Raw genomic sequence first — 23,818 nt, 5'->3', positions numbered from 1 at the left:
GCTAAGCATTTTGCCTGGAATGGTAATGATTCTTCCAGCTGGCTGCAATAACAATAGTAATAATGGTTTCTGATTTTGGCACAAGGCCAATGATTTTGAGGGGAGGGGGTTAGTTGATATCATTGACCCTTAGTCCTTGACTGCTACTTCATTTTATTGACCCAGGATTTTAGCTAAGAGACAAAACAGATAATGCAATGCCACTTTTGTTTTTGATGCTTTAACATTTGCTGCAGCTCACCTCGCCATGTTAATACAGTAAGTGGCAAACCAGCCAAGATTCTTTATGCCCTTTAAGTTCTTAAACTTAATCTTTTCTGAATTCAGTCCCCCATCTTCCACCATGAGAAGTACAGGAAGAGGAGGGAGAAGAAAAATATAAAACATTATATACCAGTAATATACTGAAATTGATATTCATTCACCTAAACCATTCCTTTTTTTTTTTTTTTTTTTTTTTTTACAAACAATGACATTAGGTTTAATGTGTAAAAAGAAAAAAGAAAATGAAGAAAAGAACAAAGGAAAAAATTGAAAGAAATCAATCATTAGTATTATTAATTTTCAACCTCTGGTTAATTTTTTTTAAAAATGATTTATTTTGTGTCTTCAAGAATCAGTAATAACTGAGAAAAACAAGCAAAACAAAAAAAAAACTCACCTCACACACGCACAAAAGGGACAATAGTCTAATGCTAAGCTGTGTAGCAATTAATTAACCGAAGGTATTTCTAGTCATGTATGTATATATATATTTATTTTTATATATACATACACACATATATATATATATATATATATACATATATATATAAAGAGAAAGGGGGTGTGGGTGTGTGTGGAAAAATGGGAGTATGGAGAGGGAGTTGAGTCAGGCAATGAAATTTAACTCAGTTGATCCTTTGTGAGCAGCAATATGAGTTGCATTCCATTTCCTTTGTTCTGTGTACAAGTAAGTACATGTGTTTATGTTATGTGTTGTTTCAAGTGCTTTCCACTTACTGTAAAGTTTCCACAAAATACTGGCTTTCTTTTAAGTAAAGCTTCAGGCTCTCGGGAATCGGTAAATTATCGATAAGGTCACGACGTACAAAGCCCAGTATGGAGAAGCGGCACAGATGCATGAGTGAGGAAATGGAGGAGAAGCGAGATACAGGATATAGCAAACGAATGGGAACTGGTGGCATTCCAGGGCCTGGTGCCTGTAAAAAATATAAAAATTTCCCATCCTCTGAATTCTGCATAGCCTGCTCCATGAAGTCCTTGATCATACACCTCTGATGAGATTCCGGTTGGGAAGAAAAACTGAAAAGACCTGCAAAATAAATAAAAAAAAAAAATAGTAAATAAAAAAAAAGAATAGGCATACATATATAATTTGACTGAAGAGGTGTGGCTAGTAGCTAGGGTACTGGGTTCATGGTTAAGTCATGGGTTTGATTCCTGGATGAGGCATGGCATAGCGTCCTTGAGCACTTTGAGCAAGATACTTCATTTTACATTGCTCCTGTCTACTCAGCTAAAATTTGTGTTGCTTTACCAGCCAACTGCTGATGTAGTTCTTTCTCTCTCCAGATTTCACATCCTAACTGTGAGAGAGCCAAGAGTTTGCCTGTGCCTGCTTGCAACTTTATGGATACTTAAAACAACTACCAGAAGCATGGTACAAGCCATAAGAATCATACTCAAAAGTAATGGCTGAGTTTTAACAACATTATCATAATTCTATATCTGCTTTCCATGTCCGAATGGAAAAAAGAATCAACCACCTCGATTTATCCTGGGCTATTGGCGAAACTTCAGCTCCTAACATTCAAAATTCAACATGCCATGTGCAAACTTTTTGTGATCCAGAATATGAAATTTTGTCCAGATGTAAACATGAAAGAGAAGAATCTTTTAGAGTACTTTCAGTTACAAATGAGAGAATATTCTACAACCTGCAGAAAACATCATACTGACAATGAACTAACAAGGGAGCCTTTATATTAGTCATTCAATCAACTAGAAATAGCTGCAAAATTTCCCTCTTGTAGCATCCTATCATCATAAACAAGGATAGATTAGAGAATGTAGTCTCAGATATACTAACACTGGAAATAAAGTGAAATGATCATTACTAGAATACTATTGATCAAAGGTCTGCCCTGCTTGGTCAGAATTAACTTTGGACTGAGCAACAAAAATACCATTTTGAAAGTTCTTACTGTATTACCCAACTGACCAACAACAAACTGTTTATGAAGTAGAGTTATTATGTGCAGCCTGGTCCACAAACAGTATGCACCAGTAGATACTAGAAATAGAAATTGGCCTACGGTAGGTGACAGAAAATCTAGGGACTCAAAGCATGGCTGTGTGGTAAGAAGTTTGCTTCCCAACCACATGGCCCTGGGTGGCACCTTCTACGATGGCCTTGGGCTGACCAAAATCTTGCAAGTGGATCTGGTTGACAGACAGAAAGAAGCCCATTGTGTGTGTGTGTGTGCATGTGTGTGTGTGTACATGTGTGTGTGTGCATGTGCTTGTCATCTGCCACTACTTGACAACTGGTATTAGTTTGTTTACATCCCTGTAACCTAACAGTTCAGCAAAAGGGAACAATTGAATAAGATGTACCAGGCTCAAAAAAAAAAAGAAAAAAAAAAGAAAAAACAAGTACTGGGATTAATTTAACTAAAGCCCTTCGTGGTAATGCCCAAGCATGACTGCAGTCCCATGACTGACACAAGAAAGAGAAACCTGAATATTTTAATTTTAATTGTTGTTAAGAATGGAAACGGGGTGTTCAGAGCAGCCTTAGAATAAAACCTCAGCTGTAAAAAAATCCAACAATTCAACTATATTCATTGAGTATTTATCTTTCTCTCAGTTGCAAATCCAAACACACACACACACACACACACAACAAAATGAACCAAGCATTGCTTTAGACACAAAGGGTTTCAGCTGTTCCATCATCAGATCTATGTATTCACTTCATTATAGGTGTTCTTTACCCAGCTGGTATTGCTGCATTCAAAGATGAAACTGATAGTCATTGGCAAACTGTATGATGTGAAAAGACGAGTATATATATATATATATGAATATGTGTGAATATAGCTGTGTGAATCTGTGCACGTATGTACATGCAAACATAGAAATATGTGAACGTGCACATGTGTGTTTGTGTGTGTGTGTGCATATCTGTGTGTATGTGTGTGCAGATGTGAATGCCCAAATATGAATGCTTATGTAAATGCAAGTCTAAAGAGACAACAAAATGTATAATGATTCCAATATTCCACGAGGACCATATCCTGTGTCCCAGCAATAGCAACAGCAAATACAAAGATGCCAAGAGAAAACATTAGCATCTTATAAGCTTATCCCAATGAGCTGTTTAGAAAATATATATATTAAATATGTTTGCCAAAATGCACTACATGACTCATAGTTGCTCAACCTCCTACTCTCTTTTACTTGTTTCAGTCATTTGACTACGGCCATGCTGGAGCACCGCCTTTAGTCGAGCAAATCGACCCCGGGACTTATTCTTTGTAAGCCCAGTACTTATTCTATCGGTCTCATTTTGCCGAACCGCTAAGTGACGGGCAGGTAAACACACAAGCATCGGTTGTCAAGCAATGCTAGGGGGACAAACACACACACGCAAACACACACGCATACACATACATATATATATATATATATATATATACATATATACGACAGGCATCTTTCAGTTTCCGTCTACCAAATCCACTCACAAGGCATCGGTCAGCCCAGGGCTATAGCAGAAGACACTTGCCCAAGATGCCACGCAGTGGGACTGAACCCGGAACCATGTGGTTGGTTAGCAAGCTACTTACCACACAGCCACTCCTGCGCCTGTTAGAAATAATAAAACAAATCTCCTTCATAACACACTCTTCTGTTTTTGGAAACAGATAACAGGAGAGCACACATTGGAAAATGTAGTCTTAGACATACTATGCTGAAAAATAATAATAATGAAAAAAGATGGGATTGTCACTTTTGGAATGTTTTTGATTATGTTTCCATTATTAGGGTTGATGTGGGGCCAAGTAGCCACAACAAAAGCATTACTACTAGGTACGGTAAACAATCATCAGGTGATTTTTAAAGATCAACTAAAAGTATGTTTTATAGTTGACAATACTGATTTTTGCCACATTCACAAACAATTTGATTCAAACTTCTGAAGAACGAGAAACTGGAGGGAGTGTATAAGTCTTGAAAAAATTACAAAAATCGATTCCAGGTGAGAATGCGATCGATAAAGCCGTGGGAACATGCATTTGTATGTGCAAGTACATCAGCTGTTGCAATCGATACTACGCATACGCGAGAAAAATGTATGTGCAGTTTGTGCAAAAAAAGCCAGCTGGCTTGAAATAATGCCACAAAATGCAGTATATTTAAGAGACCAAAAAAGTAAGATGCAAAAGAAATGTTTTCTTCAAACTTGGCATGAAGGAAGGAAAGACTATTTGATTTCTCAAAAAGTGTTTTTTTTTTACCTTAACTTCGTTTAACAAAACCAAAAATTTTATTGAAATAAAGGTATGCTTAATTATTTTTTAATGAAAAGAAAATACTGATTGCTTTTTATTCAGCAGATATGATTCAGTACCGTCCGTTGGAGTGGGAGGGCGTTTTGCTCGTGTATATGTATATGTGTATATATATATATATATAGATAGATAAATAGATATCTTGGTATAAATATATTAGCCAAGGAAAACCGGCAGAGACACATGTGAAACAGTTTTGGCTGATATCAAGCTGCAATAGGGAATGTTATTTGAAACTGAGGTAGGATGATTATAGCTGCATTTCTTATTTTTTCATCTTTTTTTTTTTGTATGTGAGTGTTTAACTGAGTTTCTATGAATGTTACATGTGAAAGCTTGGTGTAATCACTTATTAACCATCCTTATTGCCTTGCTTTAATCAAATCCCACCAGATAAAAGTTTCCAAAGTATAAAAAAGAGTAAAATCTGCCATATATACTATTAGCTCTTGACATAAGCTGTGTATCTTTTATAGTTCACCACGATATTGCAGGGTGTGCATGCAGCTGAAATACAGCATATCTAAGCAGCAAAATGTATAGATTGCCACAAAGAAGTTAACTGGCTACCTCTGTGCAATAAGCTTTGTCTGAGAACAGCTGGCAGAGGGTAAAAATGATAATCATTGTCAAGCTCCTCAGTCATATCATGATAATAAGAAAATGGCAGACAACAAAAAGACTTTCTGTTGTCCCTTTTAGGTAGCTTTTTTCAACAGGAGGAAAAATATAATTTAGTCAACATGCATTTTTTTTTTCTTTTTAGATAGATTGTTCCACATGGTTGAGACATTTCATAATATCCATTTCAAAAAATCCCATTAAAAAAAAGAACAGCTATTTTTAGTCATTCAACATGAAGACTGAAGCTTTTAGTCTATTTTTAAACACAGACTTCATCAAATAGTTTGGAAGGAATTGACAGATGTTATCACCAGGAATGAGATGCAAGATAATTTCAATGAGAATATGAATAAGGATTTATTTAGGCATAAGGCAAATTAATGAAGAGATGTGGTATTGTCAATCAGAGAAAAAAAAAACAATTTTATCCTAAGGTGAAAAACAAATTGACCATAAAGGTAAACTTGATCGGAGCAAAATTTGAAACTTGGGATATGAATTGATAAGGCTGAATAGAATCACTTAGTTCAGGCTTCTGTAGTTTTAGCCAACTAACATTATGGGATGCCTACCATAAATGTATTCAAGGACAACATTCTCAGGATGTCCTGCTGCCATTGTAGCTACCATTAGAAAGTAAAAGCATATGATGGGCCAGTGATAGTGTCTTTATGTGGTCACTTGACCTGCTAAGAATAGCAACCAAATCTTCATCAAATCACACCCAGCTGCTAAGGAAAATAACTAATGCATTGAATAATGTAATTGCGTATAACTTATGGTGAGATGGTCGTAATTAGAATGCCTTTAGAGAGTTAAGTCTGTTCCATCTCAGCTAACCTGAAGGTAAACAAAAACGACAACAACTTTAAAACCTTGTCCACCAACATTATAATGAAGAAAGAAAGATCTTATGAATGTAAACTATTTTGCTTTTTCAATAATAATGAGGGAACCAAAAACTTCCTCTGATAATTTGAAAGTAGGAGTGTATGCCCTCTGTCCACGACTACATTACTCAATGTAACCTTTCTTGTAAGCTAGTTTGAAGGTGATTTGGTTGCTACTTTGAGCAGGTCAAGCAACCACATAAAACTCTCTTATTGGCTTGTGTTTACATTTGCATTCACTCAAAGTAGAATTCTATTTAACTAAACTTAGCTCAATGTGATGTTAGTTCAATACTTCACACTATCATGACAACAAAGATAGCGTGGATTTTTCTAATCTCAAGAGGATCAGCTGATAAACCATATGAGTGGGTTACTACAATTGTTTAATCATTAAGATTAATATAATGCTGTTACTCTTTACTTGTTTCAGTCATTTGACTGCGGCCATGCTGGAGCACCGCCTCTAATCGAGCAACTCGACCCCGGGACTTATTCTTTTGTAAGCCCAGTACTTATTCTATCGGTCTCTTTTGCCGAACCGCTAAGTGACGGGGACATAAACACACCAGCATCGGTTGTCAAGCAATGCTAAGGGGACAAACACAGACACACAAACACGCATATATATACATATATACGACAGGCTTCTTTCAGTTTCCATCTACCAAATCCACTCACAAGGCTTTGGTCGGCCCGAGGCTATAGTAGAAGACACTTGCCCAAGGTGCCACACAGTGGGACTGAACCCAGAACCATGTGGTTGGTAAACAAGCTACTTACCACACAGCCACTCCTGCGCCTATTGTTGTTCACAAACTTCAAAATTTAGAAACAGTTTTTATACTTACAACCAGACCTAAGTTGAACTTTGATATGTCTTACCTAATTCAAAACTACACATTTCTTATCTATGAATATTTACATCCTTTGAGAAGTATAGGCTTGAAAATACAGGTATTAATATTTATTTATAAACAAGAATACTCTGATTACTAAAGGTTTAAATACCATGGTTCTTGATATTTATTTGGTTGACAGTTTGTCATCAAAATTTAAATACTATACGTAAGAATTCAAAATGCAATGTGATGTGGTTTGTTCATTTTCATACTTTTGCATTGTACAAGCATGTTTGCATAGGTTAGAGAAGACCAGTTGAGGCAGATATTGATATTTTACGGCCAGATGCTTTTTCTGTTGCCGAAACCTTTATTTGTGTGCCAACATCCCCCACCCAAGCCCCATCAAGTAAGGTCTTTCTTTTCTTTTCATCCCATATGTTAACAGAATTAACATGTCTGCTGGAGAATGTAAATAATTTTGCTCAAATGGAGTTAATGAAAACCATGCAGAATTACACTTCTCCACCAACCTCACACACATAGCACAAGTCTCCTCAAGATTTTGCCAATCAATTTTAATCACAAGGCATTGGTCAACCTGAGCCTACAGAAAAAGACACTTGTTCATGATGCCCATACATTGGAACTAAGCCTGAAACCACACACAGTCACAAAGCAAATTTGGTAACAATACAATCATGCCTATAGAGATGTAGTGTGCAAGAGACAACTGTGCTATTATGGTCATGTGTTGTGTATAGATGAAGACAGCTGTGTGAAGAAGTGTCACACCCTAACAGTGGAGGGAACCTGTGGAAGAGGTTGACCCAAGAAGACATGGGATGAGGTGGTGAAGCACAACATTCAAACGTTGGGTCTCACAGAGGTAACGACAAGCAACCAAGACCTTTGGAGATATGCTGTGCCTGAGAAGACCCAGAAAGCTAAGTGAGATCATAGCTGTGGTCAATAGCAGAGTCGCATAACTGGCCCAGTTAAAAGTACCTTTCAATCGTTGAACAATATGCCATGCTTGAGAAGACTTGTTGAGTTAACTAAAACCATAGTCATGGCCAATGCCAGAGCTGCCTGACTGGTACTCATGCTGGTAGCATGTAAAAAGCATCATTTAAGCATGGTTAATGCCAGTACCACCTGACTGACTCCCATGCTGCAGGCACTTAAAAAGCAACCACGACACTCTCGGAGTGGCTGGTGTTAGGAAGGGCATCCAGCTGTAGAAACCTGCCAGATCAGATTGGAGCCTGGTGCAGCCTCCTGGTTTGCCAGTCCTCAGTCAAACTGTCCAGTCGATACCAGTATGTAAAGCGGACATTAAACGGTGATGATGATGATGATGATTGGAAAATGAAAAATAATATTGAATAATTCTCCTTCAGAAATTCATAAAATGAAATACACAACAGTACTATGTTCATAAAAGCTATATTAGTAATTACAGTTAGTTAATTTGTTCCAAGAGACCGCTTGCAAAGTGAAAACTTGTAAAGCAGAACAATAATTTCCCATAACAGCAATGAAATTTTATGCCATAATTTTACTCTGTTGCTGTGTACAAGTGTCAGAACCAGTGTTGCCACATGTTGCAATGTTGTCGCACACACAAAATGGCTGTTAAATTTGTTATATTCATTATAAAATAAAACTGATAAACCCAGGGTCTTGTAAAGCAAGTTCTCGTAAAGTGAGATATTACTGTATTGTTCTGTGGCCCTCAAAAGTGCAGTGGCAGCAAGTAAGTGAATTTAAAAACCATTTTTTTTTTTGTTATTGTTATTGTTACTAATTTTTCTCTTGGGTACCCTCTGTTTATTACTTTAGCTTAAGCCTTTTTCTATAAAAACTTAAAACAACCAAACCAATTTCAAAAACAGACCAGTTGGATTACTTTCCATTTGTGAAAAGTTAGAGGTTGGGTGGGGGAATTTCTTAGAAATGATCCTGCCTTGAGTCCCCTGACAAAAAGGATTCTGTTCTTAATTTAACAGTATTTTTTGAAAGAGAGAGAGAGAGAGAGAGAAAATTGAAATTTAGTATATAAATGTTTTATCTTTAGCCAACAAATCTTTTAAGGGACTATTTGTTTATTCTAAACTTCTCTTCAAATGCAGTGGCTTTTCCCTCCCCGCTATTAATGAGAAAACAAACTGGAGTTTGCACTCATATAATTCTTGCCTCTTTGCCATAGTCAGTGGACAAGTTTTAAAAGTTAAAAGTTAATTTTATTAAGCATAGCAATTTGTCTGCACTCCACTTTCCAGTTCCTGTAGCACTGCCCCAGGAGAAAGAGTGTAAATGTACATTATATATGAAATGTCTGTGTTGTAAGTAGCTTGTTTACCAACCACATGGTTCCGGGTTCAGTCCCACTGCGTGGCACCTTGGGCAAGTGTCTCCTACTATAGCCTCGGGCCGACCAAAGCCTTGTGAGTGGATTTGGTAGACAGAAACTGAAAGAAGCCCGTCGTATATATGTATATATATGTGTGTGTGCGTGTATGTTTGTGTGTCTGTGTTTGTCCCCCTAGCATTGCTTGACAACCGATGCTGGTGTGTTTATGTCCCCGTCACTTAGCGGTTCGGCAAAAGAGACCGATAGAATAAGTACTGGGCTTACAAAGAATAAGTCCCGGGGTCAAGCTGCTCGATTAAAGGCGGTGCTCCAGCATGGCCACAGTCAAAATGATTGAAACAAGTAAAAAGAAAAAAAAAAAGAAGAAATTTTCATATGTACACAATTGTATGAAAATAAATTTCCAAGTATTGGGACATTCATAAATGTAGGGCTGAAATTAAACTTCTAGATAAAAACTCAAATATTTCAAGATTAAAGTAAATTTGTATCAATATTTCTTCATGTTCTCTGAACCACCCTCAGGATGTCAACTAAACTAATACAGTTCTATTTTTAAGAGATGAGGACTCATGAATATTATTTACATTTGAAGGATATTTGTCCTCATCTTGTTTGTTGTTAACACGTTTTGACTGATATACCCTCCAACCTTCATCAGGTGTCTTGGGGAAATTTTGAATACCTTAGGAATGAGAACCCAGGTTCGAAGTTTCCCCAAGACACCTGATAACGGCTGAAGGGTATATCAGCCAAAATGTTGTGTTAACAACAAACAAGATGAGGACAAATATTCGTCAAATGTAAATAATGTCAACTAAGCAAGCTACTTACCACACAGCCACTATGCCCCCCCCCCACACACACATACAGACACATCAAGTGAAACAACATTTGCTTCTCCCGTACACAACCAACTACCATATCACTCTTATCACACTGACCTCTTCTCTTTCACACTAATGCCTGACATTCCTCTTCCTTTGTCTTCCCCATTACTCTATCCTTCGCCTACACTGTTCTCTCTATTACTACCACCACTATCCTCTCTCAACAATATATATTTCTTCCATTATTTTTAACCTGATACTCTTTCTGTCAAGAGAGCACTCTTTCACCTTGCCAGCTCTACAAGGCAATCCTAATAGAGCTGGTGACCCAAAGAACAAACAAACAAAGAAAAAACACCTTGCACACTCTGTAGGTAGTTTGAACAGCGTGTAACATTATAGGGGGCTGAAATACTTGCAAAAAATGGAATAATTCAGCATGACACTGGGGAGTTTTTATGAGACACAATGAACAATAGAAAAACTTCCATCCAAGTTGACAAAATCTGATAAAATCTAACCAAAAATGTTATGTAGATTCTGTAGGATTTGTCAATGAGAAGGAAATTCAAGAAAATGGTTTCTGTCCTATGCAAGGAATTGCATGGGGCAAACCATAGGAATATCTGGAAACAAGAGGTCTTTTGTGGAAGAACTGTGTTAGTATCTGTATTGATACTGTATTGGTGTTCAAAATGATGAATTTCTCCTTAAGAAATTTTGATTCTGTTGCAAAATGAAATGCAAATATTGTCTCAATATTTTACTTTTTTCACAGTATTGATTTCTAACTCTCATGAAAATGAATTTGAAAAAACTCTTTCTTCACGGTGCTTTAAAACTGGCCAATTTTATGAAAGAAAAACCAGTTCAGTCAAGAATGTTTAAAAAGCTGAGGGAAAACCGTGACAAGAAGCACATAAATCTCCTGCTTCATACAGAAATCTAGGTTTTTAGCAGAAGAAGCGTTCCAAATGCAGTTGATGAGATGAAAGATGAATTGCAAAAATACTTGTAAAAAAATAAAAGGCAGGAATTTGCCATTTTCTTTGAAGAAAAAAAATTATTATAAAACTTGCCTACTTAGTTTTTATCCCATAACTCAGTTGAACAAGTCAGTACAAGACCCTGGAGAAAATTCTTGACTTTAAAAGGAGACTGTAAATTTGAAATAATTATGTCATAAAAGCAAATCCTGAAATGTTTCAACTATTGATGGAGCTTAAGTATGAAGAAAAATATCAGCAAATTCCAAGTTTTCTTGAAACTCACCCAGAAGAACAGTTCTTTAACATCAAACATTTTTCCATCTTTTCAAAAGAAGCCTATGCTTGAGAGAGTGATTCATACTCTGATTCTTCTGCTCATCATTGACATTAAGAGGACAGGAAAGACTTTACATGAGGCAATCTGATTGTATACTCACAATGAGATTTACTTACACACCCATGAACAACGAGTATCCTGCTCTTCATATACATTGTGGCAGTTTTCATTTTCATACATGTGTGAGTTAAGATTTTTCTTATTGAACAAGTCTCAAGAATAAACACAAAAATTGTTTCCTCTTCAGTAGAAGGCATAATCCATGTGTGTTTATCTGAAGTTCAACACAGCAAAGGTTTCTTATTAGTGAAGCAAATTCCATTATATAAAATGGCTTCCAAAATACATTATCTTGACCTGTATGAGATATTGCCTTGATTTATCTTATACTATTTCAGTATTCTCAATAAAAGTTATTATAGTAGATATTATCTATTTTCATTCTTTTATATATATTACATAGATTTTTGGTTATTTATGTATGTTTTTGGTGGGAACACATGATTTTTTTTTTCTTGTGAATGAAAAGCTTATAAGGTAGTTTGAATAAGCAATTTGATATCTGTCACTTTTTACATCATCATCATCATCATCGTTTAACATCTGTTTTCCATGCTAGCATGGATTGGATGGTTCAACTGGGGTATGGCAAGCCCGAAGGCTGCACCAGGCCAGTCAGATCTGGCAGTGTTTCTACAACTGGATGCCCTTCCTAACGCCAACCACTCCGTGAGTGTAGTGGGTGCTTTTTATGTGCCACCGACACAGGTGCCAGACAAGGCTGGCGAACGGCCATGCTCGGATGGTGTTTTTTATGTGCTACCGACACAGGTGCCAGACGAGTCAATAAATTTGAAAAAGGCATAAGGAAGTTTGTCAATAACATTGACTTCAGTGCTTAACTGGTACTTATTTTACCAATCAGCAAAGATGAAACACAAAGTCAATCTTGGTGGAATCTGAATTCAGAAAGTAAAGAACCAGAAGAGATGTCATTAAGTATTTTGTTCAGCATTGTAATGGATCTGCCAGCATCCCTTAATAATAAATAAATAATAATAATAATAATAATAATGCCCTGATGCAATACCAGATGGTGGCTCTCATGGCTTTTGATCTTAAATGATTGGAAGTGTTATCATTGTTTTGTCTTGGTATAAAAGATAGGCTACAGCAAATATTCTGCTCAATACCACAGATTTGCTGGTCAATTGCTTGACCTTAATCAGTTGAGCATGCCCCAAGCTAATTGATGATATATGCATCTCTGATCATGTGCAGAAGTAGTGGGGGAGCATCATAGCCATATGTTGAGAGGAATTCTTTGGAGTTTGAATAATTCCCCTTTGGAAACATGGGGTTTCATTCAACATCCTTAAACAACCCTTATTCAGGGACTTTTTGAGTGATATGAGCTACTCGACCTGAAGAAAATAATAATAATAATAATAACAACAATCTGTTCTACTGGAGGCACAAGGCCTGAAATTTGTTGGGTGGGGACTAGTCAATTGCATTGACCCCAGTGTACTTCATTTATTGACTCCGAAAGAATGAAAGGCAAAGTTGACCTCAGCAGAATTTGAACTCAGAACATAGCAGCAGACAAAATACTGCTAAGCATTTCACCCGGTGTGCTAACAACTAATAATAATAAGAAGAAGAAGAAAAAGGAAAAGAAGAAGAACAACAACAGCAGCAGCAGCAATAACTACAACAAAAGCAATATTGAAGGTCTCTTACTCAAAGCTTGCGTCTATTGAAAAATGGCAAGAAATATGAGAGCTGTTTAGAAAAATCTAATTTTTCATGGTGAAAAATATTTTATAAATTTGTAGTTGAAGTTAGAAGGACTGTAATAGAAATTGCTCCACTTGGATTACGCTTGGGAATATCTAGAATAAATGACAATAATGTGAAAGAATTGTCTAACTCTCATGACATGAGCCACAAAGAAGAAGACCTTTTAAGGTTAGATTAGCCAGGTGTAAATGATGAGATTGATGACCAAATCAACAGATAAGCTGAGATGTGAATGAAGGAATTCTCAACTGAAGAACATAATGCCATTTAAAAAAACATTTTTGAAGATGGAAATCTGGAGGAAATATAAAAAGCAAATTTGAATGTAGAGAGAGTGACACAAGTCAGAGGACAAGTTGAGAATTCACTCAGCCATTATGGGCTCAGGCACAAAGAAAAGATAAAAGAAAATCAAAACCTTTTATAAGATTTAAAAAGAAATAAATTTTCTTCTCTTTTTTTTTTTTTGGTATATGCTGATGCAATGTAATAAACTTATAAAACACGAAAATGTATCCAATTTCTTTATAAATTTATATTATTTTCATATGCCTTTTGTTCATGACGCCTTTAAGAGAATTTAAGATGTGTTTTAGAAAGTTGAAACATCAGTTTGGTGATATTACAAGTACTTATATATTTGAAGTCTGTGGTGACCGTGGCATGCATTATTCACAACACTTTGGATATTTGTGTGTGTGTGTGTGTGTGGTGTGTGTGTGTGTGTGTGTGTGGTGCAAACATGGCTGTGTGGTTAAGAAGTTTATTTCAGAAGCACATGGTTCAGGGTTCATTGTACTTCTGTGGCACTGCAAGCAGGTGATTCTACTATAACCATGGGATGACCAGTACTCTGTGTGTGAACTGGTGGATGGTAACTGTAAGAAGCCCATTGCAAATAATATATACTAATCATTAATGTAATTTTTTTCTGTGTTGGTATGGTTTGGCTTGTCTGACAAAAAGAGATGAGGCAGTGGGCTCCACCAGGTTCTATGTCTGCCTTGGTATGGTTTCTATAACTGGATGCTTTTTCTAATGCCAACCACTTAGAGTGTACTGGCTGCTTTTTATATGGCACCAGCACTGGTGAAGTTGCCAAGTATCCACAAAATAAGACTCCGCAGAGTGCATAGAGTGGAGGAATAAAACTATGATAGAGGGAGAGGAGCAGGTGTCTTGCTGAAGAGGTGAATATATGTGTGTGTCTTTGGGGATATATGTTCTTTTATTCTTTTGTTTGTTTCAGTTATTTGACTGTAGTCATGCTGGAGCACCACCTTTAATCAAACAAATCAACCCCAGGATTTATTCTTTGTAATCCTAGTACTTATTCTATCGGTCACTTTTGCTGTATGACTAAGTTATGGGGACGTAAACACACCAGCATTGGTTGTCAAGCGATGGTGGTGGTGGTGGACAAACAGACACACACACACATATATATATATCTACTCACAAGGATTTGGTTGATCTGAAGCTATAGTACAAGATATTTGCCCTAGGTACCATGCAGTGGGAGTGAACTTGAAACCTTGTGGTTGGGAAGCAAGCTTCTTACCACATAGCCACTCCTGTAGGCAGCTAGGCACAGTATAAACCATATAGGCAAAATTTAGTCATCACTAACTGTGACTGTATGTGCTACAAGTACATATGTTACTAGAAATAACAGTTGAGCCACTTATAGTTGTGAAAAAGCATATTTATATATACTGACATGATTTGGCATTTTGCTAAATCAGCCATAAATACATTTGGCAAATAAATATATATATGATGACAAAGCTAATTAGCTGTTCCATAGAGGTAAACTGTTAATTCCCATTAGGATGAAATTGTGCAGTCCAGTGTTCTAGCTTTGCTCATGGGACAGCTATCTAATCTACCCACTCAGTATGTATAAATGTGCTTTTTCACAGCTATCAAAAAGCACTATCTGAATGTGATCGATGCTAGGACTGCCTGACTCGGCCCCTGTGCCGATGGCACATAAAAAGCACTATCTGAATGTGGCCAATGCCAAACCCACCTGACTGGCTCCTATGCTGGTGACACATAAAAAGCACCCACTATGCTCTCAGAGTGGTTGGCATTAGGAAGGGCATTCAGCTGTAGAAACATTGCCATATCAGATTGGAGCCTGGTGCAGCTGCTGGCTCTCCACACCTCAGTCAAACCGTCCAACCCATGCCAGCATGGAAAACGGATGTTAAACTATGGTGATGATGATAAGTGGCTAAACTGCTATTTCTAACAATATATACAGTCACAATTAGTGATGACTAATTATGCTTCATGGGACTGTCACATTAAGTTGACAGCATAAAACTACTTTAAAATATATATATGTAAATAAATAAGATTTAAATCAAATCTAAGACATTAGATCTCTGTACGAGACTGCAATAAAATGTTCTCCTGTTGATCACTTGTAGTTAAGCATCTAATGTAGAGTTCCAAAGCATCATGATGGTCAAATGTGTGTAGGAACAAATGATATAAATTTGTGTTTACCATAATTTCTTTGTATATCATAGCCAGTAATACTACTAAGTACAGTGGTAATATTACTAAGTTGTGATAGTCATAAGCACAATAGTAGACAAACCACTATACTACAAGCATGATGATAATCTACATGGAGTTGTAAAGTCAAACAGTAGCAGTCATACATCTAATTGTACATATAAGAGATACTATATATATATATATACACACACACACACATACATACATATATGATGATTGCTTCATCTTGACAGATGATAGCCATCCCATCAACACATACACCACACCCCATCACACAGCATAATTCCTCAGTTGATGCACCCTCAGATGACTTTTAAGACCAGTTGCTGACTGACAGGGTTTAAAACACAAGTGACAGATATTATTCAAGTTTCTTCTGCATTTTTGTCCATTGAAATCTGATTCTGAAGGAATGTTTTTGTGAACTAGCATATGTCTTTTCATTCCAGATATTATCTTACAAATTTTGTGACATATGACACAAGTTGTGGGTGTTCAAGATTTTTACCTACTTGGGCCTTTCGATTTTCATGTGACTTCATATCATTCATGTATCCTACTATGTATATATAAACACATGTATGCACACATGTATACACATGCATACACACAGATATGCATGTGCATGTATGTTTGCATCTTGCCTTTGTCATGCTATTTGTGTTTTACTTAAAAGTCTCTATTCAATAAGAAACGGTTTTCACAAACATGTCCAACACTAAGTTGTAAGTTGTTGGAAGAACTAAGGCAAATATTATGTTGCTTACAAACAGGCGAGAAGTTAGTGACAAGAAAAGCATCTTGTCATAGAAAATTTACCTCAACAAGTTTCATCTGACTTACACAAGCATGAAAAGTAGACATAAAAACAACGATAACCAGCCTCATCATCATCATCATTTAATGTCCCTTTTCCATGGGTTGGATGGTCCGACAGGAACTGGCCATATGAGGAGTTGCCCAAGCTCTCTGTCTGTTTTGGCATGGTTTCTACAGTTGGATGCCCTTCCTAATGCCAACCACTTTACAGAGTGTACTGGATGCTTTTATGCAGCACTAGCACAGGTGCTTTGATGTTACACTGGTACAGGTGCTTTTTATGTGACACCAGCACTCATAAGCCCACAAGATGAGGATTGCTCAGCTGAAGTATAGTAGTATGCAGGGGACCTCCTGTATGCAAAGACAACCACACTGGCTGGTATCCCTTACTATGGTTGTAGATTGACCAATACCATGTGAGTGAAATAGGTGGATGGAAACTGGAAGAAACCCATCATGTGTTTGCTAATTGCTTCCAGTTCTTCATGTAACCAGGTCTGTTGTTTGATAGACTGGGAGGTTTTTGCTTTGCTTGGAAAAAAGTAAGGGTTGGCATCAGGAAGGGCATCCATCCACAGAAAACTCTACTCCAACATATTCCTCTCTGACCTATGCAAACAAGGCAAAGTGGACATGAAAATGATGATGATGATGTATAAAATGCTCATTTTTCAAACTTAAATTTGTTGAATATGAATATTCATAGACAGGAAATTCAAATTTTTAAACTAGATAACAGTGTCTAAGTTCAACATGGGTCTGGTATTTGGTGTAAAAACCCACGTCTAAATTCTGAAATCTTTTACTTGTTTCAGTCATTAGACCGTGGCCATGATGGTGCAACACCTTAAAGAATTTTAGTTGAATAAATTGACTCCACTACTTTAAAAATTTTTTTATCAAGCCCGGTACTTATTCTATCAGTCTCTTTTACTGAACTGCTAAGTCACAGGGACATAAATATACCACCACTGGTTGTCAGGCAGTAGTAGGGAACAAAGACATACGGATGCATGTGCACACACACAAGCTTCTTTTAGATTTCCCTCTTCCTAATCTACTCACAAAGCTTTGTTTGACCTATGGCTATAGTATAGAAGACACTTGCCCAAGGTGCCACACAGTAGGACTGAACCCCAAATCATGCAATTGAGAAGCAAACTTCTTACCACACAGCTATGCCTATATATATTATTACTATCCTCATTTAACTTCTATTTTTCCATGTGTAAGGTGGAATTTATTTAGATAGATTTCGTACAACTGGATGCCCCTCCTGTTGCGAACCCTTATCTGTTTCCAAGTATGGTAGTATTTCGCAGACATGTTTTTGCAAATATTGGAAATAAATGACACAACTTGTATAACAGTGACACTCATTTACCACTATCACACAATTTCAAGACAAGGAGACACAAATACACACATACTCACAAATGCTCTTCTCTCTCACACACACACACATAATGGCTTTTTTTTTGGTTGCTGTCTACCAAATCCATTCACAAGTTTTTGTTGGCCTGAGACTATAGTAGAAGACACCCAAGATGCTGCACATTGCGAATGAACCTGAAACCATGTAGTTAGGAAGCAAACTTCTTCAACAACACAGTCACACAGCCTTCACCCACACATGCTCACCTGCACTTTTATGTACATAAAATGTGTTTTCATAAATATAGCCACATACATTAAATTTACTTATATATAATTTTTACAGTATTCTCACAGAAGGGAATACCAAAATGTAAGCAAAAAAAAAAAGAAAATAGGCGCAGGAGTGGCTGTGTGATAAGTAGCTTGCTAACCAACCACATGGTTCCGGGTTCAGTCCCACGGCGTGGCATCTTGGGCAAGTGTCTTCTGCTATAGCCCCGGGCCGACCAATGCCTTGTAAGTGGATTTGGTAGACGGAAACTGAAAGAAGCCTGTCGTATATATGTATATATATATATATGTATGTATGTATGTGTGTGTTTGTGTGTCTATGTTTGTCCCCCTAGCATTATTTGACAACCGATGCCGGTGTGTTTACGTCTCCATCACTTAGCGATTTGGCAAAAGAGACCGATAGAATAAGTACTGGGCTTACAAAGAATAAGTCCCGGGGTCGATTTGCTCGACTAAAGGCGGTGCTCTAGCATGGCCGCAGTCAAATGACTGAAACAAGTAAAAGAGTAAAGAGTATCTGTACAAGTTAATTTAGCATGGTTTTGTAATATGTTTTACTTGTTCAAGTGACAATGCTACAATAAAAATGGTACTCAGTGAAATACAGTTGGGTTTCCAAGGAAAAACGTAATATTGTTGAGCAGATTTGTGATATTAGCCTAAAAGAAAAATGCTTGGAAAACAATGAAACCTTTACCACAACCTCACAATTTAACTGACTTCATATTTAAAAAAATAACCTTTCAGACTACATACATGGTTGCATGGAGCAATATGGTTTATGAGAAAATCTAACAACAAACTACCAATAAATAGTGTTATGAAGACATAGAAACAATATCTTTGGTTGAAATTTCACCAAGAAGCTAGTTTTAATTTAGTGCGAGACAAAGGTAGGTTATTTATATTGGTTTGTGTTAATAGTCACCTTAGCCCTGCAGGATCACTGTAGTTCACATTCCTTTTCATCAGTCACACAGAAAAATCATGTGTCAGGATGGAATTTTAAAGGGTCAACATTCTAAATAGGGAAAAACTGGGTATAGTGGTGAGTGTGGGCTCCATGGGATAGTTGTGAGTTAGATACAATATGGGCAATGAGAGAGAGAGAAAGAGAGAGATGGGGAGAGAGGGAGAGAGTGCCAGATATTGAGGAAGGTTGGTGGGTAACTTTGCGCAAATCAGGTGTATAGCCTTTCTTTGGATCTAATCTCAGATATGTGTGTGTGTGTGTGGTGTAAAAGCAGTTCCAATTCAGATGTGGGAGTGTTATTCCATTGATGGTCTCTCCCGAGCTTTGTATTTTCTAGCCTTGAAGACAAAGGCTAGTCTTAGCTATGCTGAGCTTCTCAGTTTACAAGGAGAGTTCCACTATGATGTGAAGTTTGGCATTTGTAGTAGCATTGTGGTTTCTACTTGCATGTTGTTTATGGTTAAGATGAGTGCAGTGTGATAATGTTTACTTTTTATGCGTAGTTATTGCGTATTTATTCGGTAAAAGGATCTAACATTGGCATGAACATATCAGAAAATATGTCTGAGATCTGTTCATGGATTCAACAAAGAGTTGGCCTGAGAAGTCTGTGTTGCATGTGGATAATGCATAGATGCGGGTAGTTTGTGAGGAACAAGGAATAGTATTATGTGTGTAGAAGTGCATATTGTTGGAGGTAACAAACACCAAGAAGATTGTTGGTGTTTGAGAGGGAGAGTGTACGTAAATGAGCAGAGGAAGAAACCAAACCTTGGGGCAACAAGTGTTGATAGAGTGTGCATGAGAGAGAGAGAGAGAGAGAGAGAGAGAGAGAGAGAGAGTTCCACCAGCAAACACTATGATGTTGCAAACGAACAGGAAACCACTGATCCAAAAGATGAGAGCCTTTTCAAAGTGTTTCTTGAATACATAATGATTGAAGTCTTTGAATCTTTTCAAAGAAATGTTGACATAAGAGAGAGAGAGAGAGAGAAGTGAGTAATCTTTGTTTTGCCAATGATATTGATTTAAAAGGACACAACGAAGAAGAACTTAGAAATCTGGCAGCATATCTTGATACAACTGCAAGAAGATATGGATTGGAAATATGTGCTTATAAAAGCAAAATAATAACTAATGATAATAATAAAAAGAAAATCCAACTGAAATGGCAGGGAAGTTACTTAAATTTTATGGAATTGAAGTGGCAAGGGTAAAAATATTCAATATATCTATATCTATCTATCTATATATATATATATATCACATGATCATATGACCGACCAGACCATCAGATGTTGCTACACATCGCTGGTCACAATGCATTCGCATTGTTTTAGCCTTCGAATGACGCCACAGTACAGCAGGGATCACCACCCCCTGCCGGAGCCTCGTGGAGCTTTAAGGTGTTTTCACTCAATAAACACACACAACGCCCGGTCTGGGAATCGAAACCGCGATCCTACGACCGTGAGTTCGCTGCCCTAACCACTAGGCCATTGCGCCTCCACATATATATATATATAAATTATTGTAGGTAAACTAGGATTGTACAGCGTTTTGGGTATATGAACTGTTTTCATACTTGAAAATTAAAGGTCATTATCTTTCCCTAAGTCTTATGTCTGAGGCGGTATGGAAGGTATCATTCATGACATCGCCTGTGAGCACACATGGACCCTCTACTAGTTGTCCCCATTCCCTTTTCCTCTAACTACTTACAACACAAAAAAATTAGAAAAATTAGAATGTGTAAATTTTAAAAAATTGTACCTGTTGGATTTGGCAGAAAGCGATATCATTGATACTGTAGAGCAGTAGAGTATGAATAAGGTTGTAACAGTTTGTCATAAAACATAATTATAAAACAAACAAAAGTGGTCTTTTATTACTGACAATAACTCTACCTATTTTTTAACTACCCACAAGGGGCTAAACACAGAAGGGACAAACAAGGACAGACAAACGCATTAAGTCGATTGTATCGACCCCAGTGCGTAATTGATATTTAATTGACCCCGAAAGGATGAAAGGCAAAATCGATCTCGGCGGAATTTGAACTCAGAGTGTAGCGGTAGACAAAATACCGCTCAGCATTTCGCTCAGTGCGCTAATGTTCCTGCCAGCTCACTGCCTTTCTGACAATAACTCTAGCAATGGGCAATTGTTTTAGCCCCAATATGATTTCTATTTGCCAAAATTCAGTTTCATGCCGTACTTTCTTTCTTCTGTATGTTAATCTTTTTGCAGTTTTCTAATCATAAACATTCATTTGCTGATGATGCTACACTTCACGCTTCCTTAACCCTGCACATATAGCATCATTTACATGCAATCTTGACAAGTAGTCATGCCTCACTTTCAAAGCTTCCACGAATGGGCCCCTTCAAAAACATCCGTAAATGGGAACATGATGATCTAATCTCTTTCAACAACAAATTGACAAAATCACTAAACATTTCAGAAACAGATTTCTATAACATTCCCCTTCTGAATTAGCAACACACAAGAAAAAAAATTAAAGCTGCGACAATATTAGATCTTGTAATCTTAAACAATTTTTCATCAACTTCAGATACATAACATTATGCAAATTTCATCCCCAAATTAAAGCTTCTTCTTCAGAGACAGAAAATTCTTTGGCGTAGTATGGGTTACATACATAAAACTTATTAAAGCAATTTTGTATGACTGGATGCTCATGCTGTTGCCAAACTCCAGTTGTTTTTTATGTATGTTATTTTTCATTTCATTAATTTTGCACATGTCTCCTGGAAGACTTAATTTTAATTTAAAAAAATTTTTTTTTGTTAGTGAAAGTAAACAATATCACTGATTTTTGTTCAGACAGTGTTAATAAATATTCAAATTTTATTTTTTGCGAACACTGTATCTTGAAGTAGATGATAAAGTGATAAGGTTATAAATAATAGCATGTAAATACTGGGTTAAAACAAAAAAAAAAAAACCTTGCACAGAAAAAGTCAAAGGCTGCTTGTGGAATTAAAGTAAACATGATAGGTGTTCTACCATTGGACCAAAGTAATCCTTGGAATTTCTGAATCCATTTTAAAAGCTTTGTTCTGATCAACAAGAATTATATGTTGTTGACATAAGAGCCCATACACCTCAAGGGAACAAGTAATAATTCTTTTTTTGTTTTATTTTGGAACAATTGATCTTGAAGCAGATATTAAAGCTATAAATATTAGGGTAAATACTCTGTTAAAGAAACCCTTGGGCAGAAAATATCAGAAGCAATATTTAAGTGCTTTTATTCATAGCTTTATCATCCGTTTTGAGGTTCCAATGTTCACCTCACCAGAAAAAAAAAAAAATCCTTGTTCTCTCAAGGTTTATGGGATCTTTTATCTTTTACTTGTTTTAGTCATTAGACTGTGGCCATGTTGGGGCACCACTTGAAAAGATGTTAATAATAATAATAAATAATAATAATAATCCTTTCTACTACAGGCACAAGGTCTGAAATTTTGGGGGAGTGGGATAATTGATTACATCGACCCCAGTGCTCAACTGGTACTTATTTTACTAACCCTAAAAGGATGAAAGGCAAAGTCAACCTCAGCGGAATTTGATCTCAGAATGTAGCAACAGGCAAAATAATGCTAAGCATATTGTCTAGTGTGCTAACTATTCTGCCAGCTTGCTGTCTTAAAAATAATAATAATAGTAATGACCCTTTCTACTATAGGCAAAAGGCCTGAAATTTTGGAGCAGAATTTGAACTCAGAACGTAGCAACGGGTGAAATAATGCTAAGTATTTCGCCAGCTCGCCACCTTAATAATAATAATAATAAAAGACTGTCTTAACTGGTACATCACACGTATTGAGAAGAGTATTGTCGATGTGAGAACTATTACTACCCATGTATTTTAATTTAACTTTATTTCTATCAAAAAAAAAAAAAAATGAACGAACTAGTGAGTTTAGTTTAATGGCCTACCAATGTATACTATGAGTTTCTTTGCCCTAGGAGTCGGGTAGACACTCGGCAAGAAATGGAAGCAAATTTGAAAGAAGAAGAAAAACCCATAATAATGATAATAATAATAATAATAATAATAATAATAATCCTTTCTACTGAAGGCACTTAATTTAACGACTCTGAAAGGATAAAAGGCAAAGTCGACCTCAGCAGAATTGAACTCAGAATGTAGTAGCAGACAAAATACTGCTAAGCATTTTGCCTGGTGTGCTAATGATTCTGCCAGCTCACCATCTTGATAATAATAATAATACACACACGTGTATGTATATATGATGATTTATATATGTGATGGGCTTTGCTGTAGTTTCCCTTCTATCTATAACACTCACAAGACATTGGTCAACTTGAGGCTATTGTAAGTATATAACATACACAGGATACCATGCAGTAGAACTGAACCCCAAACCATCACACAACAATGTGAACTTCATAACTAGACAGCCATATTTTCACCTATACATGATGATTGCATTTATTCCTGCCTTTTCCATATTAGTATGGTATGGGCAAGACTTTTTGAGGCAGTTTTATAGCAAA

The 23,818-nt window shown here is 36.6% G+C and overlaps 1 protein-coding gene across 1 annotated transcript in view; it reads right to left on the bottom strand.

The window, feature by feature from the left end:
• Positions 1–211: 211 nt before the first annotated feature.
• Positions 212–23,818, bottom strand: part of LOC115210466 — a 338,193-nt gene continuing 314,586 nt past the window's right edge. Inside the window, exon 5 of the mRNA XM_029779073.2 lies at positions 212–1,315. Within this exon, the coding sequence (XP_029634933.1) occupies positions 999–1,315 (317 nt within the window). The 3' untranslated portion in view covers positions 212–998. The remainder of the gene's footprint in view (positions 1,316–23,818) is intronic.

This window comes from Octopus sinensis, linkage group LG1 (assembly GCF_006345805.1).
Source record: "Octopus sinensis linkage group LG1, ASM634580v1, whole genome shotgun sequence".
Classification (NCBI taxonomy): Eukaryota; Metazoa; Mollusca; class Cephalopoda; order Octopoda; family Octopodidae; genus Octopus; species Octopus sinensis.
This window is presented reverse-complemented; position numbering and strand designations above follow the sequence as displayed.